The sequence below is a fragment of the Helicoverpa zea genome, chromosome 28 (genome assembly GCF_022581195.2).
Source record: "Helicoverpa zea isolate HzStark_Cry1AcR chromosome 28, ilHelZeax1.1, whole genome shotgun sequence".
Lineage (NCBI taxonomy): Eukaryota > Metazoa > Arthropoda > Insecta > Lepidoptera > Noctuidae > Helicoverpa > Helicoverpa zea.
Window position 1 is genome coordinate 6613986 of NC_061479.1, and position 26058 is coordinate 6640043.

General features: G+C 38.1%; 1 protein-coding gene across 2 annotated transcripts in view; it reads right to left on the reverse strand.

The window, feature by feature from the left end:
- Positions 1 to 378: 378 nt before the first annotated feature.
- LOC124643738 overlaps positions 379 to 26058 on the reverse strand; it is a 30634-nt gene continuing 4954 nt past the window's right edge. For both annotated transcript variants that reach the window (XM_047182799.1, XM_047182800.1), the window contains exons 3-13: positions 22706 to 23749; positions 8160 to 8265; positions 7356 to 7514; positions 6313 to 6443; positions 4488 to 4585; positions 3710 to 3862; positions 3147 to 3240; positions 2462 to 2550; positions 2124 to 2263; positions 1243 to 1321; positions 379 to 863 (exon numbers count right to left, since the gene is read on the reverse strand). In XM_047182799.1, the coding sequence (XP_047038755.1) occupies positions 785 to 863; positions 1243 to 1321; positions 2124 to 2263; positions 2462 to 2550; positions 3147 to 3240; positions 3710 to 3862; positions 4488 to 4585; positions 6313 to 6443; positions 7356 to 7514; positions 8160 to 8265; positions 22706 to 23749 (2172 nt within the window). In that variant the 3' untranslated portion in view covers positions 379 to 784. The remainder of the gene's footprint in view (positions 864 to 1242; positions 1322 to 2123; positions 2264 to 2461; positions 2551 to 3146; positions 3241 to 3709; positions 3863 to 4487; positions 4586 to 6312; positions 6444 to 7355; positions 7515 to 8159; positions 8266 to 22705; positions 23750 to 26058) is intronic.

Below are 26058 nucleotides of genomic sequence, written 5' to 3' on the forward strand. Positions count from 1 at the left end.
TTTTGTGAAGATCACTTTGATGTAAGTAACTGTATTAACATTACCTATCTAATGAAATATACTCTTTAATGATAGGTTAACTACTTCAAGAATCAATACTTTGGGAAATGTGGATAATATTTAGAGGTTATACACTTTTGTTTACTACCGTAATGACGTCATTAGCATGGCGGCGACATTTCGTAGTGTTCAAAGACAGATAAAAAAACCTAAAAACTTTAAACTGCAATAAAAAATATATTTATGTACCTTACGAAGTGAAACTAACATTTCCCGATTGCTTTTCCTCTAAACAATCATTGTAATACACTTTTAATTTTTTTCTCATCTAGACTAAAATACCCTATTGAACGTGAAAATTCATAGTAAAAAAAAAACAGTTGTTTTAAGAAAACTGATGTTTATGTTGTCGGTGGATTTTGACCCAAAAATATATTTCGGAACAATTTCTAATTTCACTAATGGACACACTCAGAGACATTTAATGGTTACTCAAGCCTTTACTTAGTGCAGAATTTCTATGAGAATCTGTCACTAAGGAGTGACTTAAGTAATCATTAAATGTCTCAGTGCGGGGATTAGATACATTTTTAGAATGTAGACAAATGAATACCATAGTCTTTGTAACAAAAAATAAAATTTAGCTTACCTTAAAACATTATAAATTTGAATTTTCTACATCGGTTTAACACAATGTGACCTACACCACGCACTTGTTATTTCAGTATAAAGCTAGTTGTTTGCATGTTGTTGACTTGTTGCTAGCTTGTGGACGAGATGTTCGCTACGTGTGGCGCGACAGCTCGTAGAATAAGACGTACGCCTCGGACGAGACCACGTTCCGACTGCTTATTGGTGTTACTCTGAAAATGTATGCATTTGTGTTATTTACTTACTAAAGTGATATTCATATAATTTTATATTATATGGGAAGACGTGGCAGTCTAGTGGGTAAAGAACCAACCGCTCTAAGGTTTGCTGTCAGAGAACCCAACTCTGGGTTAAGCTCGCCTTTGTACATAACTTTTTTCTATTGTGTGTGTATTAAAATATGTATTGTGTACAATAAAGAATAATAAAAGGAAAACATCTCGAGGAAACCTGGACTATAAAAATCTAAAATCATCAACCCGCATTGAGCTAGCGTGGTGATTAACGCTCAATCCTTCTTCGTGTGAGAGGAGGCCGCAGCCCAGCAGTGGGACGATACAAAGGCTGTAACTGAAACAGTGGTATATTTACCGTGAATCGTTATACTCGTGCCACTCGCCGTTGTAGGGATGCTTGCAGTAAGCCGTGTAGTGACCCGAGTACGTCGTGCCTGCAATACATAACATTCACTTATTCGCTACAATAAAATACGTCACCCGGACAAATATTCAATATAAGTTTACAAGTTTTTTTTTTTTCAGTTTTTTTTTAATTCACTGATTAGTTATGATTTAGAGTACCCTCATTTTTTTGGCTTAGGTTTAACTTACCACCAGATATAGTAACAAATAGCAGACAAAAATAGTAAATGATCACCAAAATGAAACTCCCATTTTAATGTAAAATTATAACCAAAGTTTTAACACTTTGCTATCCTATTTAAGTAAAATTACTCCAAGTAAATCATGAGTAAGCCAAAAATAGTAAATGATCAATAAAATTAAACCAACATTTTAAAGTAAAAATATAACCATATTTTTAAAATTCTGCTATCCTATTTAAGCAAAATGAGTCCAAATAATTCATTGTTATCCCAAAAGTAGTAAATGATCACCCAAAAGTGGGAATCGTGTCCGGGCGGGCGCAGCGCGGAGCTTGCGGTGCGGTGCGAGGGCATTGCAAGCCGCAGACATAACTTAATATGGCATCATAATACCACAGTCTAAAAATCATACAGTCGTCCAACGAAGACGTCTAGACAGGGCAATCGTGCGGGGACTGAGGGGCGAGACGCGGGTAGGCCGCTCCCGAACTACGAACAAAATTATGTTAGTAGTTCGGGATCTATTATTCAGGGCTAACGCGTGTTTCTTTTCAAAGCATTTTATGGTGGTCATTATATTTATCCCCTTTTTTTTTTAACAAATGTTGTTCCATTGCTGAAGGTCACCTGAGTGGTTGCCTCGTGTTACCTGAGTGGTTGCTGACGGCGTAGAGGTTGTAGACGGGTGCGGCGGCGCGGGTGGCTGCGTAGGGTGACATGTCCAGGTTGCTGAGTGGGAATTCTACCAGTACGTTAAGTTTGCCCCGGAAACGTTCCGTTGGAGAGAACCTGAATAACAAAACAACATCATTTGTGAAGAATTCAAACTCAAAACTCAAAAACTTTTTAGAATTAGCGCAACAAATTCTTAACGGTTACATTTTACCCTAATTTTTTTTAACTACAGGAAATAGTGCCAACAGAACATTGGTGTAGAACTAGTAAATAAAGTAATATACTATAGTAAGTAAATAAATAAAGCGTTACCTCTTGAGATGCAACACGAGTACTTGCGGGAACTTCTGCACGGTGAACCATTTCAGGCACTTCCTACGAACGCCGCACTTCGAACATGTCTGTAATGTTACAATAATACATTATTGTCATTGTTATTAACTTAAGTGCCTATAGTGATACATATTTTTGTAAAATCTTTCAACAGAATAAATATGTTTCGATTTTAAGCTTTTCAAAAGTATAATTCCTATTTTAGTTCAAACCGCCGTATTTGATGTTGGTAACAATAATAAATACAACATCTGTGAAAATTCCAATTGTGACTATTATAGTAAATAAGATGAATCCAGGAGAAATTGACGGACAGACAGAAAGGCAGTCTTAGTAACAAGGTCCCGTTTTATCGTTGAGTTACGAAACCCAAGTTACAAAACAAGGTATTTTTATTATGTCTTCCCCCATATGTTAACATATACTATGGTACATTTATATAAAAAGTTTTAAAATTTTATATTATAATGAATCGCTGTACGTTAGTTCCACAAAATCTCGAGATGGGCGTGAACGATTTCGCTTTTTTTGGGTTTTAAATGTTAGTAGAGGTCTAGGGAAGGTTTAACCGTTGCGTTTGTTGTCATATATAGACCTATTAGAGGTGCTTAAGAAACGGTTGGGTCCGCTAGTATAACATGGATATATTAAATGCAGTACGTACAGGTTTCTCATCGCCGTCCATCTCTTCCTCCCTGGTGAAGTGCGACAGACACTGCTGCAGCTTCAGGTTGCCCGTGCGGGACGGGATCGGGAGACTGCAACCAGGGATATACATGGTTAAAGTTATTTCCTTTTATGCACGAGGGCGGGAGGGTGGTACCCTTGTTGCATTTGCACGTGCATATGAGAAAAGTACAACATCCTGCATCCAAGCCTCTATTTATTGTTTCCATATAGGTATGTATAAATTCCTTAATTTTTCTAAAGTAATTTTAATGGTTTATTTATAAATTAAATTTGTACTACACACTTTATGGAGAACAATATGATGACGATGATGATAAACACACTTATTTTAAAGGCTCTCTAAATCTTTGGCTGTCATTATGGGTAGTCAGAAACCAGTAAGTCTGACGCCAGTCTTACCTAGGGATTACCCAGGTAACTATGTTGAGGAGCTCCTTGTGGTACACTGGTACTCAGCTGCATCCAGTTAGACTGGAAGCCGACATCAACATAGTTGGGAAAAGGCTCTGAAGATGATGAGGTGGACGCTGCTCCTACCTGAGGTCCCAGAAGGGGTCGAAAGTGACGCTGTCGTGGTTGCAGTGTGTGCAGCGGAGGGTGGACTTGAGCTGTCCCACGAAGATGTCTCCCACGCGGCTGTCCTCCATGCGGAGGTAGCGGTTCCACGCCTCCTGGGCTTTGGCTGAGTCGCTGGAAGGTACAGACACGAGGTTATTATGAAGTAAATTGAATGTTTTTGAGTATGAAACAAGGACTAAAGCTTTTCCTAGCTTATACAGAAAAGAGAATTATGAACTATATTGAATGTTTTTAGGTATAATGTAAAGGAAAGGAAGCCTATATGCTTGTAGTTCCCCAGGACACGATTGAAAATGCGCAAAACAACTTGACATTATCGAAACCATAGATATAGTAGATAGATAGGCTACCGAGTAATTTTTATTGAAGCCAAAAATGAAATACATTAAGTGACTTTTTCATATGTTAGTAAATATGTGATACTTAAAACTTGGTATTTGGGGTTGATTTTGATCACAGAACATTAACATTATTTCTCAAAACATTGAAGGTATTGTTGTTTTATTTGCTTTTGATACAGACGGGGCCGTTACAGGCCTCAGGTAATTATTATTTTTTTAAACTCGATCGAAACTCATATTACAAGGAGGATTTTGTAAAATTGAAACAGCTGAACCGATTTAAAGAATGTACTAGGCATCAGTGACATATTAGGCTACTTTTATCTTGGATTAAGAAGAACTTCCCTCGAACCCGCGAGATACAAGCTAGATAATATTAAATTACATGTAAATACCTGAGGTTGTCATCGATCTCGGTGAGTATGGGCTTGGGCTTGACGGTGACGCGGTTCACGTCCTCGTGCAGACCCTCCAGCAGGTAACGGAGGAACTCCTGGAGAGAACACAGTTATACTTCGGCCGTTCAGAGAATGCGTTCCTGACACCTATCAGTTAGTCACGACTAGTGATGGGCACAACATAACACTGAGTTCGTTACCGTTCCTTCAAAATGAACCGCCGCATTATTTTAAGATTATTTTCGTTTTAAATTGGCGGAATCATTTGTTTTATATTTTAGTTATTTAAGTGGAAACCAAAAAAAGGTAATATTCATATAATAAAATTGTTTTATTTATTCTTTGTTACAAGTACATTGAATTGAATGTGCGAACAGAATATTAATCAGACTCCGATTTGCTTGAGGAGGTGGTGTCTTCATCATCATCTTCGCCTACATGTATAATTATATTATTATCAATAACAGAATCAATCCTGATATCTCGGTCTAACAAAAGCCGGGTAATCAAATAAAAACAGATCGAAAACACTTGAAAAACGTGGTCTATGCGCACGAAACGACAACGGACGACTGTTTTAGCGTCACAAAATGGCGGCCCATAACGCCATTTGGGGTTACCATTTTTAATCTAAGTATAAAAATGCGGTTTGGTCATAGTTTTATTTTTATATTTCATAAACGTTATAATTAAGTCTTATAGTCCATTATTTTCCAATTCTTAAAAAGAAAATCAAAACGTATTATTTTATATTATAACTGTATAAGAACAGATTACGATACTTGCCTGTTATTTTTAGCACAGCACTACAAAATATAAACCGCTGACATAACCTTGTAATAGCGCAGTATAGATTTAGAAAAATATTGTTTACCAAGTTATTTGACACTCAGTTTGGCACAAAATTATAACATTCATTGATTATTGATATAATAATGTTGTTTTAATGCTCCTCAATTGTTAAAACGGTAAACAACCAGCAAAAATATTTTTATCGTAACTGCAACGCCATTGCAAAGTTACGTCGTCAGTTCAATCGCGACGTGTCAGGAACGCATTCTCTGAATGGCCGAACTATAGATATCAGTTACCCTCCGAGCCTTTTTCCCAACTATGTTGGGGTCGGCTTCCAGTCTAACCGGATGTAGCTGAGTACCAGTGCTTTACAAGGAGCGACTGCCCTATCTGACCTCCTCAACCCAAGTACTCGGGCAACCCAATACCCCTTGGTTAGACTGGTGTCAGACTTACTGGCTTCTGGCTACCCGTAACGACTGCCAAAGATGTTCAATGACAGCCGGGACGTACAGTTTAACGTGCCATCCGAAACCCGTTGCAGAGATTAGTATGTAACATTGATTGTATGCAAAACAACCGATAGAATATTGGAGACGGCTGCTTGTAACCAACGGTAAGTTATTGAACTGAGCAAAACGTTCTTTTACGCTATATTGTGTTAGAATGCAGTTCCGTTTCTAAAAAAGATCGGTATTAATTTTATTTACTTAATTTATAACAGTAAATTACTTAGTGATTTATAGAGATTGATTTATTTTACTCGATTATGTTTATTTCTTTAAAGGAGTATTCCTTCAACCTCTACATTGTTTTTACCACATTTTAGCTAATTGTCAATACAAATAATTGTACCTAGAATTTCATTTAAAAAATGAAGTTTTTCCAGCAATTTCTAGAGGTTTCGAGACCCCTTGGAGGGAATCAACAACAGGTAAAAAACACTGGTTTAAAGTATCTACATACATCACTAACAAATAATAACTTTTAAGCACATATATTACTAGCCAAAACTACTTCATCTCACCTGTGCATCCTGCTGACTGTAGCCCATGAACCTGGGCGCGAACCGCTGAACCTGGGACTTGAGCGCCGTCGTGTTCACCACGGCATCCTTCTCGCCACTGCGCCATAGTTCCTTTATCACTATGCCGAACGCTGCAACCAAATATTATATACTATTTACAATGGGGAAATAGTTTACAAAAACCGGCCAAGTGCGAGTCGGACTCACGCACGAAGGGTTCCGTACCATTATTTAGAAAACGAGCAAAAAAATCACGTTTGTTGTATATTACAATAGGGTCCCGTTTTACCCTTTGGGTACCGAACCCTAAAAAGGATCAATTCTGTTCTTAATCACTGTCATTGCACATTGAAAAGTGATGAATAGAATAGGTCAAGTTTTTGGGTAGACGGTTGTTGGAGCCCGGAGCCTGGAATTTGACGATTGATACACCCGTGCATCGGAGAGCACGTAAATGTCGGTCCTGCGCCTGATCTCTCCGGTGGTGTGGGATTGTCGGCGCATCGCGCTGTGAGAGTGAAGGAACAGTGATTGCACCGCAGTCCAAGCTAATGTGCCTGCACTATAATATGTCCTGCGCAGTTGGCTGATCTCCTTATATGAGAACAGCCGCCGTGGCCGATAATCGGCTAGGAGGTCATCATACCTTTACCAGGAAAAGTCGTGGTGTCCTAGTAGGTAAAGACCAACCTCTCAAGTATGAGTGCGTGGGTTCGATTCCAGGTCAGGCAAGTACCAAGGGAACTTTTCAAAGTTTTTATGTGCTTTTTAAGTACCTATATCTTGGACACCAATGACTGTTTTTCCGATGGCACGTTAAACTGTAGGTCCCGGCTGTCATTGTACATCCTTAGCAGTCGTTACGGGTAGTCAGAATCCAGTAACTCTGACACCAGACTATCCAAGGGGCATCGGGCCTGGGTAACTGGGGTAAAGAGGTTACATAGGCAGTGGCTCCTCGTGGCACACTGGTACTCAGCTGCACCCGGTTAGACTGGAAGCCGACCCCAACATAGTTGGGAAGAGGCTCGAGAGATGCATACCTTTAATAAGCGCCCCCTTCATACACGACAGCGAGGTGTTGATATCATCAGCATAGCGTTCGTCGCAGAGGTACTCGAGGAGCGGCCTCGTGTTTGAGAGGCACTGGAGCACGCTGTTCATGAAACATGTGTTGCCTATGTTGCGGAGGCCGTTCAGCCCTGGAAAGTGTAAATAAGAAGTAATATATAGATCAGCTGTGACGAATTATAGGGAGGAAGAAATTAAGACTTGGAACATATGAGTAAAGAGTTATAAATTGGTGAGCAATGAAGAATGATAGGAGAAGAATTAAGGTCTTTACATATTACACAGTAACGACAGCGTTTTTTCAAGAAAACGATGGTGTTAAAATCCAAGGTAGACGGCAAAGTAGGACCGCAAGTGAATGAATAAAGGCCCCTTAAGGCTCTTCCGCCCTGGTGATTAGACGAAGGTTCACAATAGTCAAGTATATTTTGTATGTCGAATGCTTGTTACTGTTTCCCGCAAAAACGACTGAATAGATTTCGTTGAAACTTTGCAGTAGTAGAACTAATAGTCGCTAAGACAAGACAAACAACAAGACTTTTGGATTGATGACTCTTTCACACAAAGTTTAGTGGATGGATTTTGACGAAACATGGCAATAATAGAGCTTATAATCACTCAGAGATTCTGGATTACTGGAAGTATTTTTTTGCAAATGTTACTAAAGAAATGCTCAATCCTTCTCCGTGTGAGAGGAGGCCTGTGCCCAGCAGTGGGACGATACAAAGGCTGTAACATTACTATATAAATATTAGTAAAAAATAAAGGCAACTCACCACTAGTATGACTGGACTGCTTGTCAGTGCGCGAGTCGGGCAGCGAGTCGGAGCGCTCGCTGCTACGCCGGAGGCCGCTAGGCCCGCTCTTGCCGCCGGCCAACTCCTGCCAATCACGACCACAAGGCTAAAAACGCGGCTGCGACTTTTTTGTCGCTGCGATTTTTTTGTCGCAACTTTTTCTCTTCACGAAAATTGTACAATTTCTTACAACAATGCAAGTTATACGAAAATATGAATAATTTGTTGAAGTAAAAAGTTGCGACAAAAAAATCGCAAGTCACCCACAACCAAACTATGCACATGCGTTCCACAGAATAAACAAAACTCGGTAGGTACACAATTGATTGCAACATAAAATTAATATACTTAAGTGGAACGGAGGGCATAACCAAGCAAACCGTTATGTGATTAAATCGCATGCTGCACAAAATCAATGAGGAAAAAAAACACAAAAAGTGCACTCTAAGGATTGCGATTAAAAAATAAATAGGATTGACTGACTTGATTGACACTGACGTTTCAACTGTCAAAACTGACATTGACAGGAACAAAACAAAAATGGCGGTCTATCTGTTTACTATATGTCTATACTATATCTATATGTTTACTATGTATATAATTCAATTATTATGGCTCTAGAAAATCAGCCATTTTTAAGTGTATTTTTTGATTTACATCAACCCTATAAATATTGAAATCGCTCAGGGGGAAACTCACCAAAACAAGGGATGTACTTAGCTAAAATAACGAACCATTCAAAACAATGGAATTATATAAAAAAATAAACACCAATCTAAGATCTTTTTGCCAAAATACTAGTCATTTGCTGTCGAAATTATCTCTAGAAGAAAGACATTTTTCATGTCCCTACTTACAACGTAAATAAGAAGAATAGAAGTTCACTTCAAGGGAAAAGAAGATTTCCATTTAAACAACGTTGGTCTATCAACTAAAATTGGCTGTTGGTTCAACTTCATCGCGTGCCTGAACCTTGCTTTCTAGTGATGCAAATTTGGAACGACTGGATTTTTACAAACATATGTACATTCTATATAATTGTTGTTATTATCACACATTAGTAGGACGAAATAAACTTCAATCCAAACATTTTAGTCATTTGCCAAAAAATTTAAAGACTACTTCCACACGACACTGAAAAGATCACTGCGATGTTAGACAAATTACGATAGGCCGAATCGCAATTCGGCTCAGATTTACAGTCTCGAAGATGCAAAGGTAAGTGTAGAAACAAAACGTTTATAGGAGAAAATTATATAGTAGTTTATATACTTTTAACAAATACATACGCACATGCACATATTTGCTTAAAGAGGATAAAAAATTGGATCTATAGCCGTAATTCTGAAACGGTCCATCGTGAAATTCATTCTTTAATTAAAGCAACCACAGACGTCGTGGCCGTACGTTGTCAATGGCTACTTTTAAGGGCCAAATTCACCAACATGACTGTCTGATATACCAAAACGGCAATTCACCATAAATTCAAACTTATAAAAACTGCGTAGACTGAGTAAAACGTAATTGAAGCAGGTAGCACAATTGTAGGTGGGTACTTTGGTATTGTAGTATGCGTTTTATGGGCTGATTATTAGTGAGGATACTTTCGATATTAGTAATCCAACTTTTAAAAGCTGTAAATCAGACTGTTACATAGGTGAAATTGGCCCCATCTTCTCGTACCATTCGCGCGAACGTCACCGCGGCAAGTTGCACGGCGAAGCGGCTGTGCTCGCGGCCTCCGCACGACACGCGGCGCGACATCCGTGCGTTAACGACCCGCCGCGTCTGTGAGCGCTCTTATAGCCGAACCGAACAATTAGACGACGTTCGAAAAAAACACATAGGATTGTTGACTGTCATTGAACATCCTTGGCAGTCGTTACGGGTAGTCAGATGTCAGTAAGTCTGACACCAGTCTAACCAAGGGGTATTGGGTTGCCTGGGTAACTGAGTTGAGAAGGTCAGACAGGACAGTCGCTCCTTGTGGCAAACTGGTACTCAGCTGCATCCGGTTAGACTGGAAGCCGACCCCAACATAGTTGGGAAAAAGGTTCGGAGGATGATGATTGTTGAAAATGTTACATAGAAGATTTTGTATGGAAAATTAATAGTTTAAAAAACTAAAAAATACACTAGTCATGTATTGCCATCAGAACTCAGAGCGCGAGCGTGTGCAAAATTTCGTCCTAATCGAAGACCGGGAAAGGGGTTAAGATTCTAAGATCTTCCTACATACATAGTTACAAGTGAAGCTAATATAAGCGTGTTAATTAAAAATAATATCGTAATAGACAACAAACTGTTATCGAAATTACGTTAATTGTTACTGTAGAGATAATCAAATGATAAGAGTTTTTTCTAAGTCCCATAATCTAAGAATGAGATTAGACAACTTTTACACCTGTTGTCTGGTATTTGTCATCCATCAGGTAAATTTTCGTACATACTTAAAAAACAATAAAATAATAACCAACTCAAATGAACTAAGCTTTAGTTAAATACTTGAATTTACATGGAAAGGGGTATCAGCCAGGTAACTGGGTTGAGGAGGTCAGATAGGCAGTCGCTCCATGTAAATGTGGAAACCGACCCAAATAGTTATGAAAAGACTAGGCTAATGCTGATGACTCAGAAATAGCAAGATTTTTTTATAATATGCCTTTCTGTATCCAAAAAACTGAGTGAAAATGTGAACTATAGGCTACAGGTAATCTATAGCAATGTAGGAATCTATAGTCCTTGATAATGTAATAAACTGGAATAATTATTTTGTTGACCCCAAAGGCTCCGCAACTACTGAACCGATTTGAAAAAAATTTTCATTATTGGGAAGCTACACTATCCCCGAAAAACATAGGCAGTGAATACCAAGAGACGGGGTTGAAGCTAATATCAAATACAAGTAGCCACCTGGTAGGTATTGACCCCATAGGTTCTGCCCCCCACAACAGGCAGGCGGGGCTGGGAGGGACGCGGGTGTGTCCGGCCTGGGGGCGGCGCGACGCTGCGAGGCCGCGGCTCGAAGCACCGTCGACATCCACACCTTTGCCGTCATTAACCATCAGTGGTATGCTGCCTATAGTTCTCGTCAAACTTAATGGCGGTTCAAAACGCACGAATCGGTCGGCATTTAGATTATAAACCGTCATTAAGTTTGACGTGAACTATACTTCAAATCTTGGTGTTACTAACGCACATATGCTAGGGGGATCGTGGATAAGTTAACAGCCTCACTAGTGACTAAGAAAACTTAGTTCCTCCTATGTATTTGGCAAGTCAGAAGAGAAGTTGTGGGTCTAGTTAGAAACCACGACTAGTCAAGGCACCCGTCTACTGATACAGGTAGACGCCAAAAAACTCTAAAACAACGAGTATTAGCAAGAGGTGTGTTACTCGGATAACTGGGTTGAGGAGGTCAGATAGGCAGTCGTTCTAATCAGCTGCACCATGTGACGTTTGTAAGAAAAGAAACTCCATGTGAGCTATATTAATGACGGGGTGATATATTACGTTTCGTGCAAAAAAACTTCCGTCGCGCGTCGTTAAATTTTTAAACTGTTTACAGTTGTTTTAACAAAACTAGACATTTACATTTTCCGTGAAAACGAGTCCACAAGGGTTTTTAATTTTTTCTTTCTTTTCAATACTTATGTGCGTTAATAACAGCCAAGTATTTACATAAAACCAGCTACATGACATATTTACCTCATGGCCAAGTGCGATGAGGCCCGTCGTCAAGCATGCTAGAATCACCAGGGCCTCGTAATAAGTGAGCATATAGGACTAGGCGGCAAGAGCACTCCTCCGCGGACTGACAGGAGGTTGGTCAAAGTTTGTTCGTTTTTGCTTCAACACTTAACGTCAGTAGAAATATAAGTCCGGTTGTAAGATCGTCGAGGTATCGAAATTGGGGAATTTGTAAAAATGTATGTGGACGGTTCGAATGGTACAAAAGATCAAAAAGGGAAAAGTTTGTCAATTGATACTAAGAATTTTAAAGATGTATTTTTGTCTAAAACACCACTTAAAGTTTAAAGTATATCAACTAAAACGAAACCGGTCAACTTTATAGTTTACAAAACTGAAGTATTTTCAAAGTCCAGTTGCAGAGTTTGTTGTGTAAAGTTTTTTTAAAGTTTATCTTTGACCACAAACTTTGGACGACACAATTGTCTATGCACAAATAGTTTACATCTCAAACGGTCGATATTACAAAATGTTCTCACACACTGTAAAAAGTCTTCAAAGTTTAACGCATCGTAACACTTTAATTTTCAAAGGGCAGAGCCCTGAAAGAGGTCACATAACATTAACACTTCATTGTCTGTGGCGAGAAGAGCTGGTAGCTGTCAAATCTGACAGCGGATCGCGCGGGAAAAATGGCGTTTAGGTTATACCGGCGGGAAATAGCATTTCGACAATTATTTTAATAAGAGATTATTTCGTGCGGGTTGCAATGATTGCGCGTTTCAGACTGCTCAGGCGCCGTTCAAAGAGTGTAAGCCAAAAACCTATGCCAAATTTCACAATCAGTAGTACATACGTAACGATTGGTGATAGCACAGAGTAAGCAAAGATGAGCGGATATGCCATAATGCAGATAGGTCAGGCGGCTTCTTCTAGCCCAAATACTACAGTGGGCATGACCAAAACGATCAGTTACGAATGAACTAACGAGGCGTTCGGGTCCTTTAGGACATCTGTCAATGATTTTGGCATTACAAAATATCGTCTAGTCCAAAGAAAGCGTATAAGGGCGAAGACAGTAACGTTCCTCGTCCCCCGAACACCAGCATTTTGGCGCGCTACTTTCTTAGGAGATTTTCCGTTACGGCACCTCCGCTAGTCATTTTATTCTCCATGGTTGGTAGTAACTATATGTTATTCATGGTTGTCACGTGGTTATGTTGCTATGGGGGTGTGGCGGTGACCCCAAAGCGTGAAGCTATGGGGGTGAATTAACCAGTTCTGGGTCATGACCGATAAATATGAGCTATGGTATAACTGCAGTGAGATTTCTATTGCAGTGTGCATTTTAATCGTGGCCTATTTGGTAATAACATATCTAATACATAAGTTATATTTTGCTCGTAAAGAAAAATATGGACACATTTCATGCTAGCATAACTTTATGAGTGTGAATGGTATCATTTCGCGTCAAAAACAATCTGTACCGACTATTATCCGTTGTTTGTTTGCGCTTACACTTTTAGTTAACGCTCATATTTTCGCCAAACTCTATATCGGCTCGGAACATCGACCAATTTTCTTGCAAAAACCATATTGAGGTATCAACGTATGGCAGAATGGTATAGATAGATCAAACGCGCGATAGTTAGATAGATACCAGACGCCCCAATTATTATTTTGATAGGAAATCATCAAATGACGGCTCCCGCAGTCTGTGCAGCGTAAGGGAGTGTCATGCCCATTTTCACCAACAAATACCTAAATTAAGGGATTCCCTAAGAGCATTTACGGAATACTTAATAAGAATTTCGTTTTCACCAAAGTTTAGGTATCCCTTATCCATAGTTATTTATGTCAAAATTGGGTGAGCCCTTATTCTAAGTGGCACTTAGATTAAGAGATTGTTAGTGAAAATGGGTATCAGACTCTTACTGACTAAAACCCACCATGTTCCTTCTTAAGCCCTTCATGTACCAGCGCCGCGGTAACTCGCGCGAACAGTTCCGCAGACCCAATCGCCCCATTGATTTTAACAAAAACTATACGAGTGGACAAAAGCTACGCACATATCTATGCCAGTCTGGAATCACCTCTACCCAATTACACATCTATATTCCTTCAATATGTAACAATTAGGAGTAGCGACCCGATTCGATCACTACGCCACATCGTTAAGGATACAAGTGTGTCAAGGACGAACAAATCAAGGTAACGGTGTCAGTGTTATAAAGGCTTTATGATCGTAGCTTTTGTATTCTGGTAATAATTAGAATCTATAAACCACCTTATTAAAACGTGGTTTTAAAAATTACCGGGGTTTAGTACCTATAGTTCGGCCATTCAGAGAATGCGTTCCTGACACGTCGCGATTGAACTGACGACGTAACTACATTCATTGATTATTGATATAATAATGTTGTTTTAATGCTCCTCAATTGTTAAAACGGTAAACAACCAGCAAAAATATTTTTATCGTAACTGCAACGCCATTGCAAAGTTACGTCGTCAGTTCAATCGCGACGTGTCAGGAACGCATTCTCTGAATGGCCGAACTATAGTAGGTTTTGAGCTTCAACTTTCTTCGAAACGATGGTTTAAGCCAATACTTTCGCAAAAGCACGTTTTATACTATAATATATAATAAAGAGTTTGTTTGAGTTTGAACGCGCTACTCTCAAGAACAGATGAATAGATAGCCCATGTATTGAGAAAGACTATTATAATTATAGGCTACTGTTTAGCCATGTGAGCGAATAAGTAGGGACGCGGGTGAAACTGTTGGCGGAAAATAGTGAGGAATGTAAATTCCTTAAATTTATAATTAAGATTTGTTTGTAGCGCTTTCAAGATAAACGGTTAATCCGATTGAGATAAGATTTCGTACGGAGATGAATGAACGGTATCTAAGGAAACTTTGTATAGGCTACTTTTTATTCAGATGCGCAAAAGTTTGCTCAGTAAGCGAAAGTCCCTACCTCAATTAAAAATGTTATATCAATTGATTTGCTAAGAAAGCGTTACCAACCAAAATCACTATCCCATTAACGAATTTTGGCGCCAAAAATACAACTAAACAACATACCAACATAATCTGAGTCCAGAGCAAATTCGTGAGCTCCCATCTATACACGATATCCCTCAGAATCGTCAGTACAGCACTCATTATGACGTCATCACAGTTCACTGACCTACCAACTTCAAAACGGTCATACTTCGGCCTAATTTTACTTTCGTTCAGTCTATCAGTCCATTGGCAGGTGTGCCCTACTCGTCACTGCTTATTTTTAAACACATTTTTATTAGTCCAAAAAGTCACAAAAATATTTAAAGTCCAAAAGAAGAAATTTCGCGATAAATCAACACTTCTACAGCCCACTCAAGTGAGGTCTTACATAAGCACAATAACTTGAGAAGCGATAACTTGAAACCTTGAACTTAGTTACAAAAACGTCGACACTCGACATGACTGTCGTTTTCACTGTATTTATGACTCCGTGACCTTCAGACCTCTTACTTTGGTAATAAGGAAATAACTGGCAAACGTATCACTAACTATATGTATGTAATTTAAGTCTCAGATATGTATATTTTTTTTAACTCGTCACAAATTTTAGGCTACCAGAGCGTTTCTATGCCCATTTAGTCACGTCTTACGTTTACGGTGGTAACTACAAAACTAATAATGCAATGAGTTTATCATATGATATCTATCTTGTAAGTAATATTTATCTTATATATCTTTATAATCCGTCACGTTACGTAATATTTGCGATTGTAACTATGTGACGCGAATTTGCGAGGAAGTCGCCTGAAACGTGTCATTTTATCTGAAAAATTTCAATAACACTGAATTTTTGCTATCTCATATGTAGGATATTTTAATACATATATCTATGATGAATGAATGGTGAAGGATTTATTACTAACAGTACCTTCATAATATACGCGAAAGTGGTTCCAGTCGCGTCCCTATACCTCACACCCGAAAAAAGAGTAGCCGTAATGATGTATCTAACACTAATAAGATTCCTAAAATCGTTAGAGACATTCCTGAGATTAGCACATTCAAGCAAAAACAGAAATTCTTCACTATATTAGTCTAAATAACATCCTCTCCCGAGTTTCATCTATCTGTTCGTGTCGTGACAAATTCAAAAACTATTGAACATATTTTCAAGCGATTTTCACCACACAGACAGCGTGATTCATTCTGTTTCATTCAATTTCTAATCCAAGCTATATCTATCATAGTAACAGAAATACTTAACTGTTTGCTACATATAGGTATAAATTTATCCCAGTGGCTCAAAGAAAATTCCTGAAAAACAACTCCTTTTATCATCGCACTATTTTCAGAGAGCGTAGGTCTAAGAGTTACTGAGTACATAGGTAAGAGATGACGAAATGCCATTTTGAAAACATGAATAAGTTTCTCCTTAAATCATCTTTGAGTATTTTCTATATTAAGAAAGGTTATTTTCGAGTATTGCCTAAAATTAAATACAGTGTGGGAAAGAAACTACTTCGAAAAGGCTCTCAGACAAGTGATTTTGTAAGAGAATCAACGTTTGCGTCAACTAATATTTATTATAAAGCTGAAGAGATTTTTACTTAAACACGCTTATATCACGAATAATATTTCAGTGTCATATAGCCCAATTACTTATCGATGAAAGCTATAGGCTACTTTTTATCCGGATGCGAGAAGTAGTTCCCACAGGAAGCGGATGAGACCACTGGCAGAAGCCCTGCTATATACTCAACAAATAATCATAGCTAAATCCATTTTATTGATTGGATTGACTACACTAGCAGCTCGCTATTGGAGGCTTTCCATAAACTATCCATCCAAACTTTAACATCACGTCCAAACAATTCAATTGTCAAAACAACAGATAGACAGCTTATAGCAATGCACAGCACGCGTGATGCGTTCTCCATGAGCGGAGCAATGACGTCGGTATGTACGTCAGCGGGCAAAGTCAATATGACGTCACCACTCCTCACCTGGTGAGGTCGGAGTTTCAGTATTTGTTTGTTTATGATACTAGCTTTAGACTGAATTCAGAGAGAGCATAAATGTAAGTTTTCTTAAAACTGTCTAATTTGTTAATTGAACATACAAGTTTCAAAGTAAAGAGTTGTTTTAAGAACAACTGACTTTTATGTTGTCTGTGAATTTGGGCTCTAGTCTGCGGTTTCAGCCTGAAACCGCAGACTAAAAAATGATGCGGGATCCCGGAATACCGAGATCTCGGTATTGCGAGATTGGAAGCTCTAGTTTCAGCGGTTTAATGAGGGAATTTCATCCAGTACTCATAGGTAACTCATAGGTAGTACTCTAGGATAATAAGTAGCCTATATGTCGTTCTGATGTATAAGCTAAGTATATTACTGCAAAGTTTTTAAGACGTTAAGACTAACGTCTAACCATGAATGAGGAATATAAAACACTTTGACAGCCCCCAAAATCTCGCCCAAAATTTCACTAAGCCATTGGAAGACTTAGCCACGATAATTTTTGTGTATTGTCAAATTATATTTGCTTTAACTACACAAAAATTTAACTATGTAATTCACCGTGCAAATATTTTGCAATCTTGACATAGCGTAATTGGCTTAAACTCTTTAAACCGCTATATATATCTTTAAGGAATGCAACTTAACATCAGATGAATATTTTAAAATAGCTACGTAATAATCCAAAAAATTTACTACAAAAAGTTTAAGTCAAGATCTTAAAACCAATTGAGTCATATAAAACTCCAAGTATATCACCAATCGATTCATCTGAATGTTATTGGTAGAAATTTTACAATACAACGTGGGTTTTATCGAGACAGCGAGAAATAACGATTGTGGCACGCTGCCATCAACTCTTAGCTATGTGGAGTTTCACCCATCATGCGCCAATGCAAGGGGCATCGCCACTACACAGTGAATGGACATCAAGCAAGAACACACTGTTAAACTGTCCTTTTAATGATAATTAAGTTTATTCAAAGTAGGCTGAAAACAGCACGTTTTGAAGGTCAAGTTTATAAAAGACAGCCCCCAAAAACGCCCGCCCTTTCACCACTTCGTATGTGTTTTGCTGGGAAGAAGAAGTGGCGCAACAAACTCCCCAGCAACACAATTCTGTCTGTACAGTTTGAAGAACCGGTATAAAGTGTAAAAACCGCCATTTCTCCCAAAAAATCGCGTGCAACAAACCAAAATAAATAACCAGCTCCTCTTACCGGATAAAACGAAGATATCACATTTAACATTTAAAAATATCACATAGGTAGAAAAATGATTGCAAAAAATGTTGTATCGAAAATCGCAAATGACATATGCTAAAGTTGACAGACTTCTGTTTTGGAACGCTGCGTCAGTCAAAATTACAACCGGCCAGTTTCGGACCATAGACTTTGAAAAAGTTTTGCACACAAAAGAGGTTAAGTTTGTAAAAGTCAAAGTTTTAGCGCGCTTTTTGTCAAGATGGCGTCCTGACACGTGGCGTGGAAAAAGTGAGGGCAGTCGTCTGGCGAGATTATTTCCCGCGTTATTTTATTTCTAGACGTTACATTTCGCGCTGTTTATTTTTAGCGAGGAATTAGTATCGGAAAGGGGACGTCGGGTCGTTCGCTAGTTATTGTCGCTTGAATATATTGATGCGAAATGTTTGCTGGCAGCATACGTACTTCGCGAGGCATACTTAGGCGATGAGTCTTTAGTGAGAATTGGTCGATAATATTCCTTATTAGCATAGGTAGAGAACAGTTCAGACACAAGTCAAAAAACTTGTGTGAGCTTTTCTAAGTAAGGCAGTTTAAGAAGGTACGCCTACACAGTAAAACAATTGAGACCGATTTGTATGAAATTTGGTTCAACGATTGTTTCAAACCTGAGCACTCAACATGCAAGACTGTACTTTCTAAGCTAAAGTCCCGATAGGTGGCTGATAATGAGTATCATGTGGAACCCTGGAAACTTGGTTGAGGCGTTTAAAACTGTGTTTAGGACCAGCCCCATCCAGATACGCTGAAAGCCGATCCCAACACAGCTGGGAAAAAAGGCTACGCAAATTATGATAGTCAGAAGCTTGTAAGTCTGACACCAGTCTAACCAAAGGGTATTGGGTTGCCTGGGTAACTGGGTTGAGGGGGTCAGATAGGGCAGTTGCTCCTTGTAAAGCACTGGTACTCAGCTACATCCGGTTAGACTGGAAGCCGACCCCAACACAGCTGGGAAAAGGCTACGTAGATGATGATGTTCTTAGTCATTTCAACATGGAGTTCTGCCCCAAATATTTTCCTGTTCCCCAATAATTCTGAACGTTAGAAAAGTTCATCTCCCCACAGGTGTCTAACTCTCAGTTCATTGGCATTTCTATTGAGGTCATTTATTTGTGTGCGTACCGCCTACGTGTACCGACGTGTCTATGTGTGCGTTTTTAAAACGAACACAATTATCTTTAGGTGTTTATGACTTCCTGGTACTCAGTTTAGTGTTTAGGGGGTAAGCTGGATTCTGAATTCCTACTGGTATTAATTGCTCAAAACTTGACGATTTCTTATTTTTCTTATATACATTAAAATACATTTATTTAACATATGTATATTTACATTGTTTTAATATTGATTATACAAAATTTTGTCCCACCGGCATCGGGAATATGGCAGTCAGGGCTCCGTAGAGGGGAACCTTCTGACTCATCCTCCTCCGAGCCTTTTTCCCAACCATGTTGGGGTTGGCTTCCAGTCTAACCGGATTCAGCTGAGTACCAGTACTTTACAAGAACCTCCTGACTATTGTTACATTATAATCTCATATTGGTTATTTTCCACGTATTCTTAGAAACCACGATTTCATAGAACATGAAAATAGTGACATGAAGAAGCTTATGAAATATGTAAATAGCATATAGATTTATTAAGAACTAGCTTCTGCCCGCGACTTCGTACGCGGATAAAGTCCCTTATGCCAGCGACTACGGGGTGAGCAAAATCAAAGATCTGAACCGTCTGATATTGTATTTTAAGGGCCCGTTGACTTGAAAACAACGGAATACGCATAGCCATTAGAAACGTTCCATATATTTAATTTTTGTACTTCAACGGCAAAAGCACAGCAGACTAAACAAAACGCTGAGAACTGAACCGCAAAAGACGTGACCATAGGGATAAAAGTAGTGATTCTAATTAGTCCGCATTTAAGTTGTGTGTGGCAAAAATATTACACGTATTAATACGTTAAAAAAAACATTAAATGTTACTGAGATGACAAAGTCGTGATGACTTAGTGGAAGTCGTGGTGGTTTAGTGGGTAGAGAACCAATCTCTCAAGTATGAGCGTATGTCTTTGATTCCTGGTCTGGCAAGTACCTGCCAATGCAACTTTTCTAAGTTCGTATGTACTTTCTACGTATATTTTAGATACCAATGATCGTTATTTGGAGGGGATGTTAAACTGTAGGTTCCGGCTGTCATTGAACATTCTTGGCAGTCGTTATGGGTAGTCAGATGCCAGTAAGTCTGACCAGTTTTACCAAGGGGTATTGGGTTGAGCGGGTAACTGGGTTGTGGAGCTCAGATATGCAGTTGATCCTTGTAAAACACTGGTACTCAGTTACATCGTGACTGGAAGTCGACTCTAACATAATTGGGACAAAGGCTCTTGAGATAATAACGACAATAATAATGAGATATAAGCACCGCAGGACATCTGAGGCTGATGACGGGGAGTAGCGACCCCGGTGGGCTATATATACTGAGTTCTCCAGGGTATACTGTCCCCCATCTCCGGCCGGTCGGAGTGAACCATGACGGGGGTAGGTCTCACGCCTCTGGTTTGGCTTGGCCGTCCAGAGTGGAGTCGCTAGAGCAGGGTTAGTAGCCCTGCTCGGAGGATAGGTGCCTCGTGGTAAGTGACCCACAGGGAGCGCGTAATCTGCGTTTAAAATCCGCCGAGGTATCCTCACCATTATTTTAGGATTATGTAAAAGACGGACTAATTACTTTTTTTGATTCAACATACTACCTATTTCATAACATTCATTTCTATACATTTCAAGTGTAGTATTGCTCTTGAAGTTCCACATCAGGTGTTCCAGATCTTCGATGTATATACGTCAATAGAGAGTGCTTATCAGGTTGAACCACTTTTGCTAAAACGTCATATCTTTATATGCTATAGTCTAGCTGGGCTCCTGGCGTTCCGCATCAGGTGTTCTACATCTTCAATTTTTATAAGTCAACAGAGAGTGCTTATCAGATTGAACAACTTTTGCTAAAACGTCACACCTCTATATGCTATAGTCTAGCTGGGCCCCTGGAGTTCCACATCAGGTGTTTTAGATCTTCAATTTGTATAAGTCAATAGAAAGTGCTTATCAAATTGAACAACTTTTGCTAAAACGTCATACCTGTATATGGTACAGAGAAGCTGGGCTCTTGGGATTCCACATCAGGTGTTCCAGATCTTAAAATTTATTATCTCAGCTGAAAATGCTCATCATATGAAACAATTTTTGCCATGGCACCATATTTGTATCTCTTATAGTTTTGTTGGTCTGTTGGTGTTCTGCATCAGGTCTTCAAGTTTCGAAGATAAATTATAGCCTATATGTTGACCAGGCTTAATACTGATACAACAAAGAAAAAATCATTGAAATCCGTCCAGTAGTTCCGAAGATTAGCGTGTACAAACAAACAGACATACAGACATACAGACATACAGACAAACAGACAGAATTTTTTTTTTGGATTTGTGCTCCATTACTGTTTCTAAACCCCACCCAATTATTATTTTTTTAATATATTCAATGTACAGACACAGTTTTTTTACAGATTTATTATATGTATAGATGTATAGGAAAAATCCAGTCGAAGCCATTCCAAAAATGAAACGTTGAGTAATTTCAGTAGGTAATTTGTTTCTATGGAGTAGTTGAACCAACACTTCATTCAATTGCAAGTCAGTAGCAAAGGATTATTTATTAGACGATCATCTGTCATCAGAAAAAATCTAGTGGAAGATTCTGGCGCAAGATATATAAAACGAATGATCAGATATTTCGTGGTCACATGGGTCAAAAGTTTTAAGTCACAAAATGGGAATAAATTATAAATAACTAGAATTATGCGATGTCTGTACGAAAACAGTTATAGACAAATATAAAAATGCATTATCAACACCGTTGCATAATCCACTTTCTATCTAAGATGAAACTGTAAAACTTTCGGTAAATGGAATTCACTCTAATTTATCGCTTTCACCTTAAGGTCACCTTTTAGTGAAGGGTGCCAAAACTGCAGACCACAATGCTGACGAAGACAGAATGAAAATTCTGAATGTACAAAAATACTTTTCCATTGTGAGAGATATGACAGCTAAGGATAAAATGGTCAAACGCCTGAATCAGGAGACGAAAGTAACGTAAATCATAACCCTCTTTAGCATAGCAGTCGAGTAAAAACCGAAGGTATGATTGGAAGTATATACTAGCAAATAACACCTAAGGGTAGCTGAAAAGGACACAAGAAAAACTTAAAAACTAACACACACGAATTTTCAAAATAATTGAGACGAGAACAAACTCAAAACGTGCAAATATAAGAGCCAATATAAATGAGGTGCAGGCTCGCGGCTGCTTCGATTTCAGAAACAAAGTATATGTAAGTAAGTATATAAGAAGTTAGTAATGACATCAAGAAACCATATGAAGTTGAATTAGATTTTAAACAGGAAAAAAAAATCCATTTCCAAGCTTACTCGAGAATATAAATAAAACCAATGTTTCAAAATATCGAAGCAGCCACGACGAAACGAACAAAATGAATACTTACCCCTTTAGAATCTTCAAAATCCTTTGTATCCAAGACTTTTCTTCTAGCAGACGGAGTTTCAGGACTTAAATCATCACTGGGCTCGCTAATCGTGCTTTCAGTACTGGTTTCCATAGATTTAGCTTCGTCTGTCTGTTCTTTACCCTCCTCACTCTTTTCCGTTCGTTTCTTCAAATAATTCTCATGTTCAAAAGTCTTGTTCTCGAAACCGGTACCACTAGGAGATTCAATATCATTTTCCAATAGTATCCTATCTTCTTCCGAATCTATGTACTTAAGATTAGCTCTCGCTTTCCTAGGTTCAGATTTAATACCATTTTTAGTTGCATCTTCGTTATTAATGTGGTTTAATTCTACTTGTTTTTTGGGCGTAGTTCCGGATGAAACTGGTTGTGATATCTGTATGTAAGAAGCGAAGTTAGATGTGTGTTTTGGCGCTTTCGTCTGTTTCTCTATATCGCTCTTTATATCTTTAATTTTATTTCCGTCATGTTTCTTATAATCCAAATCGCCATTCTCTACTTGTATGACGGTGGATTTTTCTAGAATCTTGCCTATAGGATTGTTTGGGTCTAGCTGGCTTTTAATGCTGGCTAGACGGTCGGAAGGCAGTTTTGAAGTTAACGAAGTGGACATGGAACTATTTCTATCGTGTATTGGTTTGGCTAGGCAAACTGGCTCGGATATCGTCTTACTTAGTGACAGATCTGAGTTTGAGTTAGATCGAGAGCTGGATGAACCTACTTCCCAGCGTTGCAAACCGTTTTTTTCGTGCGGCAAATGAACAGGTACCGGCTTGTCGTCTTTCGGGACGAGCTTAGTATACCCTACCGTGCCGTTCTCACAATCCTTCAGTTGGTTTAGATACTGTTCAGTGTACCGGGAGTCGTTCGCGGGCAGTTTCGTAACAGTCATCTTTTGATCGAATCTCTTTCTGATCTCCGAGACTGGTGGCACTTCGTTGCCATTCGTATCCTTAACACCGTTTAGCATCCCTCTCTTGTAAACCGGCGAGGTTTCCTTATACGATCTTCGTTCTGGTCTCTGGTTTTCAAATATTACGCTTATTTTTTGATCTTGTGATGTAAAAATGCGACATGTGACAAGTGTGTGTTAGTCCAACATTTATATCATGCTTTGCTGTAATACCGAGTGTATCATTCATGGTACCTCGTGATTTAAATATGAAATGGTATGTAGCACAAATGTTACACGGGTGATGGTATTACAAGCAAACTTGCATCTACGTTTCTACTTGACACTTTTTGAAAGGTATGTAGCTTAAGTTTTACCTTTCAATCGGTGCAACTACTGCTGTTTTTTGAAGCTGTCAATTGAATGGCTCTTTACTTAGTGCGATGTTAACGTACACACACATTCACACGCGCACACAATTTGTGTGCCTGCGAAATCTTACACATTAACCGGTCCCGATAATCTATCTATCTATTTAATAGCTTACTAAAGATAGGACTTTGCCATAGCCTTTACAACTAATGTTAAATTCTTATCTCTAGTAAGCGAAAACCAAAGATAGGTAAAATATTGGGTTCGGCTGTAACTCAATAACCAGTTGTATATGGTTTTTGGTAATTTTGATAGATGATATAGACTTCGATTTTTGACGAAGTTTTGTGATGTCAAATTGATGGGTTTGAATGAAATGTGGAGTAGTAAATACTACCTAAGTTTCTTTAACTCATTTTTAATAAATTTTTTGGACATGAGATGATAATTTTTGTTATTAAAAAAAAACAATGAATGCAATCATAATTTTTGATAGTTTTATGAAATTCCTTGTTTAAATAGACTTGTTTTTTTTTTTAGTTTTAGGAACACAAATGATATTTTTCACCTACCTTCATTTAAAGACAAATGAAGAAAAAACTCAGCCAATATGTTATTTAAAAGGCTTCTTATGAAAAAAAAACTTTTACATGCCTTCTGACTGTGTGACAGAAAACAACACAAACATAAACCTGTAGTATGAGAGTGTGACAACAATAACTATCTCTTTTACACTTATGAACGAACGTGAAAGAGGGAAAGAGTAAGATATATTTTTGTTGGTACAGATATATATTGAAAATCAAAATGGATCATACTTTTCTTTGTTTTTATGTACCCTAATGGCTCTGAAACTGAACGATTTGAAACTCTTTCAGTGTAGGTATGCTACACTCTTCCCGAGTAACATAGGCTATATTTTATCCCGGTACGGGCAGAAGTTCCCACGGGACGCGGGGGGACCCGCAGTAAGTAGATATGTATATGAAAACTCACAAAATAAAACTTGTAATATAACACAGCACTGATGTATGTACATTTCCAACGATTGGCAAAAAGTTATAACTTGTAGACTTTTATTGAAATATCAATTAACACCTTTGAAGGCAAAATTCTTAGAAATCATGTTATATTTTGTTCTATTTGACTATTCCTTGCATCTTACGTGGTAGCGTAGATTTGAAAATATGCTTGTAAAACCAGATATCAACTGTAAATCAGTTAGTCAATATCTTACTTTACGTAAACTCGTCGGAAAACCTTAGTGCTGTCTATGGTCATGAGTAAAATAAGCGCGAATGGAGCTGTCAAAAAGTATGCATATTTGGGTAACCCAGACCCAAAAAACCCGGTAAAGCAATTTGATAATAATAAATACTTTTTTGCTACATTTGATACTGAATTAATTTAGCCGCCGACTTCTAGAGCTATGTCATAATACGGTCGACTTGAGATCCTCCTTTTGGGTAGTCGATTTTTTTTTTTATATTGTCACTCTCTCAAGCTACAGGTTTGTATAGTTAATTTGTATTTGTGTAGTGTATTGTATAGTATAAATGTATAATAGTGTAGTGTAGTAAATTGTATTATTTTATTTGTTTAAGTATCACCTACGTGTGATACTTTTTGAATTATGGATTACGTTTTATTTATTTTAATTTTATTATTTGTTTTTTTGTTTAATATAATTTTGTACACAATAAGGGTTCATTTTATCAATAATATTTTTTCTAATTACTGTAAAGTTTAATAAAGCAATTTCTTATGTTTTTTATACCTTCCAATATGTTCCTTACAAGTTAGCAAAAACTATTTTGTATAAAAAAAACATTGTAGATTTTTTAAACTGAATATTATACCATTATTCCGTATGGCCATGGCGTAAGTGATACACGATATAATATTTAAGATGTCTGACTCATAGCTAAACAGTTTCGGGGTCAAGGCCAAATCCTATGTATTTTGAATATTTTAGCATTTTTTATTTTGTAGTTATGTGTGTGCTTGGAAATTACTTGGAATGTCTTGTATTACAGACCGAATGTATTTTGTTTTTAACTTAAACT